Consider the following 12,341-nt stretch of genomic DNA (forward strand, 5'->3'; position numbering starts at 1 on the left):
ACTTGCCCGAATTCATAGTGCCAACTGTAAAGTTGGGTGGAGGAGGAATAATGGTTTGGAGCTGTTTTTCATGGTTCGGGCTAGGCCCCTTAGTTCCAGTGAAGGGAAATCTTAACGCTACAGCATGCAATGACATTCTAGACGATTCTGTGCGTCCAAGTTTGTGGCAACAGTTTGGGGAAGACCCTTTCCTGTTTCAGCATGACAACGCCCCTGTGCACAAAGCAAGGTCCATACACAAATGGTCTGTTGAGATCGGTGTGGAAGAACTTGACTGGCCTGCACAGAGCCCTGACCTCAACCCCATCTTACACCTTTGGGATGAATTGGAACGCCGACTGCGAGCCAGGCCTAATTGCCCAACATCAGTGCCCGAGCTCACTAATTATTTTGTGGTTGAATGGAAGGAAGTCCCTGCAGCAATGTTCCAACATGTAGTGGAAAGCCTTCCCAGAAGAGTGGATGATGTTATAGCAGCAAAGGGGATACCAATATTAATGCCCATGATTTTGGAATGAGATGTTTGACGAGCAGGTGTCCACATACGTTTGGTCATGTCAGCTAAATAATGGTTCCCAGATATTCCCTGTTTAAAACTCAAGCCACACTGCTATGATTTCTCTCCTTTGTGGACACTATGTTTGGTAAGGTTAGTCAGGAAGGAGAAGCTCTTGTGACATAGTTTGCATTTGAAGGGCCTCTCCTTGGTGTGAACGGTCTGGTGCTTCTTCACATAGGTCGCCTCAGTAAAGCGCTTCCCACACGTGGGGCAGATGTACGGCTTGTCTGCGTCTGTCCTAATGCTCAGCCTCCCACGTTGTGACCCAATGACACCAGAGTAGGTAGAATCAGGGGCCACCGCCCTCAGGTGGTTAGTCTTTGAGCTCCCTCCTTGACCTCTTGTCAATGTTTGGGTGTTGTTGGGATTGTGTGCTGTGTTATAAGCAAGGTAAATCTCGTGGTGAACGCTCATCCTTACCCTGTCTGTATTGGTGGGGTAACCATGAGGTAACTGAGGAAGGCTAGACCCAGGTCCAGGACTTCTATGAACCCAGTCACCAGGCATTAGACGAGATCCTAAAGAAGACAGACCTCCTGAAAGACAATCACCCGGGGGGTCTCCCACCACCCTCTGTGAAGGCTGAAGCCCAGGGTGACCTGCTTTGTTCATCATGGATACTGTGGTGTTTGTATCATAGGAACAGGAGGGTCTATCTCTATCAGCCCCAGGCCCTGCTTCATCCCTGCACTGAGACTGTGAAGAGAAGGGTCTATGCTGCAGACTGGATCCCTGATTGGAGCCTGTCTCTCTGAGGTTGTTCAGTCCCCCTGTCCACTGGTTGTGTTCTGTGTGGTGCTGTAGTCTCTGTCCCTCACGGTTGGGTGCTGGTTCCGACTTGGGAAGGAAGCATGACAGCTCCTGATCCACTGTTCTGATCTGAGGCCAGGGTTTGTGTCCAGCCGCCTCAGAGATCCAGTCTCTCCCGCCAGCAACACCTGATATCTGCAGGTCTTCATGGACTGCAGACTGTAAACACAAATTGTACAGAAGAGCATATAAAGGTTTATATAAGAAACCATTTGCTCTACACACATGTTCTCAGCTCAAATGCCATGTTTAGCAACAGAGGCCAGAACAAATGGATGCGTTTCGCCGGCAGCCTTCATCAGCGGCACCCGCAGAACTCTTGTCACTATGAACATTTGAGCTGCGCACACCCATTTCTCTTTCTATGATTATAAAACATTAACCATTAGAACAAGCTCCCCAAGGAGCGAAAAGATGCAGAAACAAATCTGTGGACATTTGATTTGGAATGTACTACAGTCCGTCGACAAGAAATGATCAATGCTAGAAGTTGTGTGCAAATGGACAGTGTTTCCTCCGACACATTGGTGCGGCTGGCTTCCGGGTTAAGTGAGCAGTGTGTCAAGAAGAAGTTTGGCTTGGCAGGGTCGCGTTTCGGTGGACGCATGGCTCTCGACCTTCACCTCTCCTGAGTCTGTAGGAGGGTTGCAGCGATGGGACAAGACTAACTACCAAATGGATATCATGAAATTGGGGAGAATAAGCGGTAAATGTACTACAACAAAAACGTGTGCACAAATATCTCAGCCAGCTCCAATTAAAATACCTGATCAAAGACAACCTACAGCTCAAAGGTAATGTCAAAACATTCACAACTACTGTTAATTCATTATCAAGTGACAAAATGCTCAAATACATGTTATTTCTCTAGAGTTTAAGACTGGGGGGTTATTTTTGTTCTAAGATGGTCATACCGTGTATTATTTAGCTATTCGATTTTGAATTTGTAGGTCTAAAAATAGATATATAGTACCAGTCAAGTTTGGACACACCTACTCATTCAAAGGTTGTTTTTTTTTTGCTATTTTCTACAGTGTAAAATAATAGTGAAGACATTCAAACTATGAAATAACACATATGGAATCATGTAGTAACCAAAAAAGTGTTAAACAAATCAAAATATATTTTAGATTCTTCAAAGTAGCCAACCTTTGCCTTGATGACAGCTTTGCACACTCTTGGCATTCTCTCAACCAGCTTCTCCTGGAATGCTTTTCATATACTGAACACTTGTTGGCTGCTTTTCTTTCACTCTGAGGTTCAACTCATCCAATACCATCTCAATTGGGTTGAGGTTTGGTGATTATGGAGTCTAGGTAATCGGATGCAGCTCTCCATCATTCTACTTCTTGGTCAAATAGCCCTTACACAGCCTAGAGGTGTGTTGGATCATTGTCCTGTTGAAAAACAAAAGATAGTCCCACGAAGCGCAAACCAGATGGAGTGGTGTATCGCTGCAGAATGCTGTGGTAGCCATGCTGGTTAAGTCTGCTTTGAATTCTAAACAAATCACAGACACCTCCACCACTTCACAGTGGGAACCACACATGCGGAGATCATCCATTCACTTACTCTGCGTCTCACAAAGACACGGTGGTTGGAACCAAAAATCTCAAATTTGGACTCATCAGACCAACTGACAGATTTCCACCGGTCTAATTTCCATTGATCGTGTTTCTTGGCCCAAGCAAGTCTCTTCTTCTTATTGGTGTCCTTTAGTAGTGGTTTCTTTGCAGCAATTTGACCATGAAGGCCTGATTTCATGCAGTCTCCTCTGAACAGTTGATGTTGAGATGTGACTGTTGCTTGAACTCTGTGAAGCATTTATTTGGGCTGCAATTTCTGAGGCTGGTAACTCTAATGAACTTATCCTCTGCAGCAGAGAACTCTGGGTCTTCCATTCCTGTGGCGGTCCTCATGAACCAGTTTCTTCACAGAGCTTGATGGTTTTTGCGACTGCACTTGAAGAAACTTTCAAAGTCTCAAAGTTCTTTAGGACCTTCATGTCCTAAACTAATGATGGACTGTCGTTTCTCTTTGCTTATTCGAGCTGTTCTTGCCATAATATGGACTTGGTCTTTAACCAAATAGGGCTATCTTCTGTATACCACCCTTAACTTGTCACAACACAACTGATTGGCTCAAATGCATTAAGAAGGAAATTAGTTCCACAAATGAACTTTGAAATGCATTCCAGGTGACTGCCTCATGAAGCTGGTTGAGAGAATGCCAAGTGTGCAAAGCTGTCATCAAGTAAAAGGGTGGCTACTTTGAATCTCAAATATAAAATACATTTTGATTTGTTTAACACTTTTTTTGTTACTACATGATTCCATGTGTGTTATTTCATAGTTTTGATGTCTTCACTATTATTCTACAATGTAGAAAATAGTAAAAATAAAGAAAAACCCTTGAATGAGTTGGTGTGTCAACTTTGACTGGTACTGTATATATTTGATCAAATATAGACTTTGGCCTTTAGTACCAGATCCCCCAAAAACACATTGAATAACACATTCATAAATGGAAATATCAAATCAAAATTGAGACTCAGCCTATGCCACAAAACAGATTTCTCTAGCTTAAACTGAAAGATTTTGATGGGAATTTTTAAGTGTTACTTATATTGATGCACTGGTGTATCAATAGACTCTAGGGGGATTTATTAGACCTACAGTCCCATTCGATGAGAGAGAACCTGGTTTTCACAGGTCTTTCTGAGAATAATGATGGAAATATACAAACAAAACCATATATCCTAGCAGATGAGGTATTGAAAATTGCCCCATCATGGCCAAATTCGGTCATTGGAGAAAAATAAAAAGTACCAGTTAAATCCAAGGGTAGACTATTACAAAGCTTAATGACCAGTTTCCTAAAGAAAGAAATAACAGGTGGAAAACATCCTACCCAATGCTTAAATATGCAATATGAAGCACTGGTTGCTAAAATTCTAATAGTTTGCCTAATTTCAGTTTATGTGACAAAACAAGAAATCAGTGTAGAGAATCATTGTACTATCTAAACCGTCTGAAGTATCTTTTCAACCGTCTGAAGCTGTTTCACAAAACCGAAAGTAAAAGATGCAAAAACTAAACTTAAGAAATTCGCACATAGAACAGATCTACCGCTTCTTAGACTTGCGTTCAATGAGATTGACAGATCTATAACGCACATTTCTATATGAATTTGATTGGGTCGCCCAAAATATTACATATTGCAGCTTTAAGGAAGATAGACTTGGCTTGGTGCTTATATTGTTGTTCACAAGCTCTATATTAACGGCAAGCTATACTGAGATGAAAAGGATTGACCTTGGCTTTCAATGTGAATTTGGTAGGGTCACCCAAAAAGTTACATATTGCAGCTTAACAGAAATACAAATAGCATCCTGTGAGGGGTTGATCGCTGACGATAAACTAGTAATGGCAATTAACTCATTCCAAACTAACTGGTAAATCTCCTGGCTTGGACGGTATGCCAATTGAGGGGTACAGGGTATTTTTACAGAAAACTAAGAACCTTTGCTCACCTGCTTACATTTTTCATTTGAACAGGGGGAATGATCAACATCCCAAAGAGAGGGACTAATTACATTAATATTGAAGCAGGAAGCAAATGGCCATTATATAAGCCCTGTGCACCTCAAACTGAAGACCCCTCACTTTGTGCTGTGATACCCATATTCTATCAAGATGTTTAGCACTTAGAATGAAGAAAGTAATAAACAAAGTGAGCAATCTGGCTTTATTTAGGGTTGCTACATAGGTGTCAATATTGGTTATTTTTTGTAAACTATTGAACATTGTGAAATAGAAGAAAAGACAGGTGCAGATTTTGAGGAGGCTTTTGATCGTCGTTTATATCAGAAACCAGTGAGTAAAGTAGTGAATATTGGGTATTTATTTATTTAGAGGGTCCGACAAGGGGATCCAGTTTCGCCTTATTTATTCTTATTGGCTATCGAGATTCTGGCCATCCCAATCAGGAACAATTCCAATATATACTGAACAAAAATATAAACCCAACATGTAAAGTGTTGGTCCCATGTTGATCTGAAATAAAAGATCACAGAAATGTTCCATACACAAGAAAATATTATTTCTCTCTAGTGAGTATTTTTCCTTTGCCAAGATAATCCATCCACCTGACAGGTGTGGCATATCAAGAAGCTGATTAAACAGCATGATCATTACACAGGTGCACCTTGTGTTGGGGACAATAAAAGGCCACTCTAAAATGTGCAGTTTTGTCACACATTACAATGCCACAGGTTTCTCAAGTTTAGAAGGTGTGCGCAATTGGCATGCTGACAGCAGGAATGTCCACCAGAGCTGTTCCCAGAGAATCTAATGTTCATTTCTCTACCATAAGTCACCTTCAACGTCTGTTTAGAGAATTTGACAGTACAGGATCTCCACATCTGTCTTATTTACCTGCGGGATCACCTGAGACCAGCCACCCAGACAGCTGATGAAACTGAGGAGTATTTCTGTCTGTAATAAAGCCCTTTTGTAGGGATAAACTCATTCTGATTGGCTGCACCTGGCTCCTCAGTAGGTGGGCCTATGCCCTCCCAGGCCCAACCATGGCTGTGCCCCTGCCCAGTCATGTGAAATCCATAGATTCGGGCATAATGAATTTATTTCAATTGACTGATGTTCTTATATGAACTGTAACTAAGTAAAATCATGAAGTTGTTGCATTTATTTTTGTTCAGTATAGTAGGTCTGTGTATCAGTGGTATTACAACCAAAATGTCCTTATATGCAGATGATACAGCATTTGCCTTTCAGCCTCAACAATCATCACTAGTTGCTCTTATTGAAGATTTTAATGACTTTTCTAATTTATCGGGTCTGAAACCAAATTATGAGAAATACACCTTTTTGAGAGTGGGTTCCTTAAGAAAGTTAAGAACTATCTTTTGCCCTGTTGTGTACCAATGAAGTGGAGCAATGGCCCAGTGGACATGCTTGGCATCCACATTCCAAAAGAATGAAGGATCTTGTAAAGGAGAACTTAGATGTGAAGCTAGCCAAGATTGACAAAATACTATTGCTGTGGAAAGGTAAAGCTTTGTCTTTATATGGCAGAATAACCTTGAAAAACACATTCATTACCCTGTTTATCTACAGTGCCTTCAGAAAGTATTCACACCCCTTTACAGCCTGAATTTTGTGTCACTGGACTACACACATTACCCTATAATGTCAAAGTGGAATTATGTTTTTAGAAATGTTTACAAATAAATACAAAATAAAAACCTGAAATGTCTCGAGTCAATACAGTGGCAAGAAAAAGTATGTGAACCCTTTGGAATTACCTGGATTTATGCATAAATTGGTTATCAAATTTAATCTGATCTTCATCTAAGTCACAACATCAGACAAATATAGTGTTCTTAAACTAATAACACACAAATTATTGTATTTGTCTTGTCTATATTGAATACATAATTTAAACAATCACAGTGTAGGTTGGAAAAAGTATGTGAATAGGCTAATGACTTCTCTAAAAGCTAATTTAAGTCAGGAGTCAGCTAACCTGGAGCCCAATCAGTGAGACGAGATTGGAGATGTTGGTTAGAGCTGCCTTGCCCTATAAAATAATAATCTATACACCTAGTCACTACAAAGATAGATGTTCTTCCTAACTCAGTTGCCGGAGAAAAAGGAAACTGCTCAGGATTTATCAGGATAAAAAAAAATTATGGAACGGAGCTAAGCACAGGCAAAGTCCTAGAGGAAAACCTGGTTCAGTCTGCTTTTCACCAGACACTGGGAGATGATTTCACCTTTCAGCAGGACAATAGCCTAAAACACAAGGCCAAATCTACACTGGAGTTGCTTATCAAAGAAGATAATGAATGTTCAGTGTGCAATAATAGTGTTTAGCATACTTTTTGAATGACTACCTCATCTCTGTATCCCACACATACATATTATATGTAAGGTCCCTCAGTTGAGCTGTGAATTTCAAACAAACACTGATTCAACCACAAAGACCACGGAGGTTTTACAATGCCTTGCAAATAAGGGCACCTATTGGTAGATGGGTAAAAATGTAAAAAAGCAGACATTGAATATCCCTTTGGACATGGTGAAGTTATTAATTAAACTTTGGATGGTGTATCAATACACCATCACTACAAAGACACAGGCATCCTTCCTAACTCAGTTGCCGGACAGGAAGGAAACTGTTCCATGAGGCCAATGGTGACCAATTTCACCATGACGCCAATGGTGACTTTAAAACAATTACAAAGTTTAATGGCTGTGATAGGAGAAAACTGAGGATGGATGAACAACATTGTAGTTTCTCCACTATTAACCTAAATGACAGAATGAAAAGAATTAAGCCTGTACATAATAAATATATTCCAAAACATGTTTGCAATAAGGCACTAAAGTAAAACATGTGGCAAAGAAATTAACTTTTTATACTGAATAGTAAGTGTTATGTTTGAGGCAAATCCAACACAACACAGAGTACCAGTCTTCATACACTGCTCAAAAAAATAAAGGGAACACTTAAACAACACAATGTAACTCCAAGTCAATCACACTTCTGTGAAATGAAACTGTCCACTTAGGAAGCAACACTGATTGACAATAAATGTCACATGCTGTTGTGCAAATCGAATAGACAACAGGTGGAAATTATAGGCAATTAGCAAGACACCCCCAATAAAGGAGTGGTTCTGCAGGTGGTGACAACAGACCACTTCTCAGTTCCTATGCTTCCTGGCTGATGTTTTGGTCACTTTTGAATGCTGGTGGTCTTTTCACTCTAGTGGTAGCATGAGACGGAGTCTAGAACCTACACAAGTGTCTCAGGTAGTGCAGCTCATCCAGGATGGCACATGAGAGCTGAGGCAAGAAGGTTTGCTGTGTCTGTCAGAGTAGTGTCCAGAGCATGGAGGCGCTACCAGGAGACAGGCCAGTACATCAGGAGACGTGGAGGAGGCCGTAGGAGGGCAACAACCCAGCAGCAGGACCGCTACCTCCGCCTTTGTGCAAGGAGGAGCAGGAGGAGCACTGCCAGAGTCCTGCAAAATGACCTCCAGCAGGCCACAAATGTGCATGTGTCTGCTCAAACGGTCAGAAACAGACTCCATGAGGGTGGTATGAGGGCCCGACGTCCACAGGTGGGGGTTGTGCTTACAGCCCAACACCGTGCAGGACGTTTGGCATTTGCCAGAGAACACCAAGATTGGCAAATTTGCTACTGGCGCCCTGTGCTCTTCACAGATGAAAGCAGATTCACACTCAGCACGTGACAGACGTGACAGAGTCTGGAGACGCCGTGGAGAACGTTCTGCTGCCTGCAACATCCTCCAGCATGACCGGTTTGGCGGTGGGTCAGTCATGGTGTGGGGTGGCACAGCCCTCCATGTGCTCGCCAGAGGTAGCCTGACTGCCATTAGGTACCGAGATGAGATCCTCAGACCCCCTGTGAGACCATATGCTGGTGTGGTTGGCCCTGGGTTCCTCCTACTGCAAGACAATGTGGCTGGAGTGTGTCAGCAGTTCCTGCAAGAGGAAGGCATTGATGCTATGGACTGGCCCACCCGTTCCCCAGACCTGAATCCAATTGAGCACATCTGGGACATCATGTCTCGCTCCATCCACCAACGCCACGTTGCACCACAGACTGTCCAGGAGTTGGCGGATGCTTTAGTCCAGGTCAGGGAGGAGATCCCTCAGGAGACCATCCGCCACCTCATCAGGAGCATGCCCAGGCATTGTAGGGAGGGCATACAGGCACGTGGAGGCCACACACACTACTGAGCCTCATTTTGACTTGTTTTAAGGACATTACATCAAAGTTGGATCAGCCTGTAGTGTGGTTTTACACTTTAATTTTGAGTGTGATTCCAAATCCAGACCTCCATGAGTTGATAAATTTGATTTCCATTGATCATTTTTGTGTGATTTTGTTGTCAGCACATTCAACTATGTAAAGAAAAAAGTATTTAATAAGAATATTTCATTCATTCAGATCTAGGATGTGTTATTTTAGTGTTCCCTTTATTTTTTTGAGCAGTGTATTTTAAAACATGGTGGTGGCTGCATCATGTTATGGGTATGCTTGTCATCGGCAAGGGACTTTTTTTCTTAGGATAAAAAGAAACGGAATAAAGCTAAGCACAGGAAAATCCTAGAGGAAGACCTGGTTCAGTCTGCATTCCAACACACTGGGAGACAAATTCACCTTTCAGCAGGACAATAACCTAAAACACAAGGCCAAATACACACTGGAGTTGCTTACCAAGATGACATTGAATGTTCCTGAGTGGCCTAGTTACAGTTTTGACTTAAATCAGCTTGAAAATATATAGCAAGACTTCAAAATGGCTGTCTAGCTATGATCAACAACCAACTTGAATTAAAACAAAATGTTAACAATGTGCAAATATTGTACAATTCAGGTGTGCAACACTCTTACAGACTTATCCAGAAAGACTCACAGCTGTAATCGCTGCCAACGGTGATTTTAACATATATTGACTTGTGGGTGTGAATATTTATGTCAATTATATATTTATGTATGTCATTTTCAATACATTTTCTGACATTTCTAAAAACACTGCATTAATTCAAGAGATATTCATATGTTATGAAGGCACCCATTCTTCAAATAATCAATAAAAGCTTTCTTGCATTTTCAATATTATCCCCAGGAGAATTCAGAGCCATTATCCTCAGGAAAATTCAGAGGCAGATCATATGGTTGAATTCAAATATACTGATGAATTTTAAAAAATTGGGAATGTGTTTCTGGAAAAGAAGATATATATTTTTTAATTATATCATTGATAGTAATGGGAATTTTACACTGTGCACAATTGTATGGGAAAATATTTACTATCAGGTACTGGCAGCAATTCCAACAGAATGGAAGAAAAAGTTAAGGGAAAGGAAAGAGAAACTGTTTGTAGATATCATATTAAATCTCACAGATGGTTAACTAGAGATACAGTGCCTTGCGAAAGTATTCGGCCATCTTGAACTTTGCGACCTTTTGCCACATTTCAGGCTTCAAACATAAAGATATAAAACTGTATTTGTTTGTGAAGAATCAACAACAAGTGGGACACAATCATGAAGTGGAACGACATTTATTGGATATTTCAAACTTTTTTAACAAATCAAAAACTGAAAAATTGGGCGTGCAAAATTATTCAGCCCCTTTACTTTCAGTGCAGCAAACTCTCTCCAGAAGTTCAGTGAGGATCTCTGAATGATCCAATGTTGACCTAAATGACTAATGATGATAAATACAATCCATCTGTGTGTAATCAAGTCTCCGTATAAATGCACCTGCACTGTGATAGTCTCAGAGGTCCGTTAAAAGCGCAGAGAGCATCATGAAGAACAAGGAACACACCAGGCAGGTCCGAGATACTGTTGTGAAGAAGTTTAAAGCCGGATTTGGATACAAAAAGATTTCCCAAGCTTTAAACATCCCAAGGAGCACTGTGCAAGCGATAATATTGAAATGGAAGGAGTATCAGACCACTGCAAATCTACCAAGACCTGGCCGTCCCTCTAAACTTTCAGCTCATACAAGGAGAAGACTGATCAGAGATGCAGCCAAGAGGCCCATGATCACTCTGGATGAACTGCAGAGATCTACAGCTGAGGTGGGAGACTCTGTCCATAGGACAACAATCAGTCGTATATTGCACAAATCTGGCCTTTATGGAAGAGTGGCAAGAAGAAAGCCATTTCTTAAAGATATCCATAAAAAGTGTCATTTAAAGTTTGCCACAAGCCACCTGGGAGACACACCAAACATGTGGAAGAAGGTGCTCTGGTCAGATGAAACCAAATTTGAACTTTTTGGCAACAATGCAAAACGTTATGTTTGGCGTAAAAGCAACACAGCTGAACACACCATCCCCACTGTCAAACATGGTGGTGGCAGCATCATGGTTTGGGCCTGCTTTTCTTCAGCAGGGACAGGGAAGATGGTTAAAATTGATGGGAAGATGGATGGAGCCAAATACAGGACCATTCTGGAAGAAAACCTGATGGAGTCTGCAAAAGACCTGAGACTGGGACAGAGATTTGTCTTCCAACAAGACAATGATCCAAAACATAAAGCAAAATCTACAATGGAATGGTTCAAAAATAAACATATCCAGGTGTTAGAATCGCCAAGTCAAAGTCCAGACCTGAATCCAATCGAGAATCTGTGGAAAGAACTGAAAACTGCTGTTCACAAATGCTCTCCATCCAACCTCACTGAGCTCGAGCTGTTTTGCAAGGAGGAATGGGAAAAAATGTCAGTCTCTCGATGTGCAAAACTGATAGAGACATACCCCAAGCGACTTACAGCTGTAAAGCATTTATAGAACATTAGAAGCATTTATAGAACATTAGACTCCACAATCTGAATGTTTCAGTTGAAGATATTGTACATATTTTTGGCTACTAATAAGATGGAGGATTTCTTACATATTTTCTGGTATTGCCACATAGGTGTTAACTTTTGGACAAAAGTACAAGAGTGGTTACTCCCTGTTTTACACGGTTTTGTTATTTTTTCACAAACAGTAAAATTGGCTGCTGCTGGGGGAGGTTTCCATTTTTAAAACTCAGAAAACAAATATGTTAATATTGGACTCTTTCAACCTAATTGTCAAACACTATTATACACTAGATTGCAAAAGAAAATGTGAGGTCTCCAGATTTAACTGATAAGTGGGACCAAATAACACATCAAGAAGGATGGGCCTTGATTTCATATACAAAAGAAAGGTGCTCCTGATTGCCAGTAATATGACAATTCTATTTGTTTAGTTTTTGTTTGTTTGTTGAGTTGTATTTATTGTGGTTGTTTTGTATTTTTGCATGTGATTCCTGTTTATGTCCTTTTCTAGTTTAATAATTAAGGTAATTGCTTCTTTGCTTTTGTGTGTCCACCACACCGAGGTAGTGGACTGAAGAGGGTTGGGTGGTCT

At 41.0% G+C, this 12,341-nt stretch overlaps 1 protein-coding gene across 1 annotated transcript in view; it reads right to left on the reverse strand.

Moving 5' to 3' along the window:
- Positions 1-432: 432 nt before the first annotated feature.
- Positions 433-12,341, reverse strand: part of LOC139374749 (uncharacterized) — a 38,204-nt gene continuing 26,295 nt past the window's right edge. The window contains exon 7 of the mRNA XM_071115877.1: positions 433-1,528. Coding sequence (XP_070971978.1) covers positions 611-1,528 — 918 coding nt within the window. The 3' untranslated portion in view covers positions 433-610. The remainder of the gene's footprint in view (positions 1,529-12,341) is intronic.

The sequence above is a fragment of the Oncorhynchus clarkii genome, chromosome 19 (genome assembly GCF_045791955.1).
Source record: "Oncorhynchus clarkii lewisi isolate Uvic-CL-2024 chromosome 19, UVic_Ocla_1.0, whole genome shotgun sequence".
NCBI classification, from domain to species: Eukaryota; Metazoa; Chordata; class Actinopteri; order Salmoniformes; family Salmonidae; genus Oncorhynchus; species Oncorhynchus clarkii.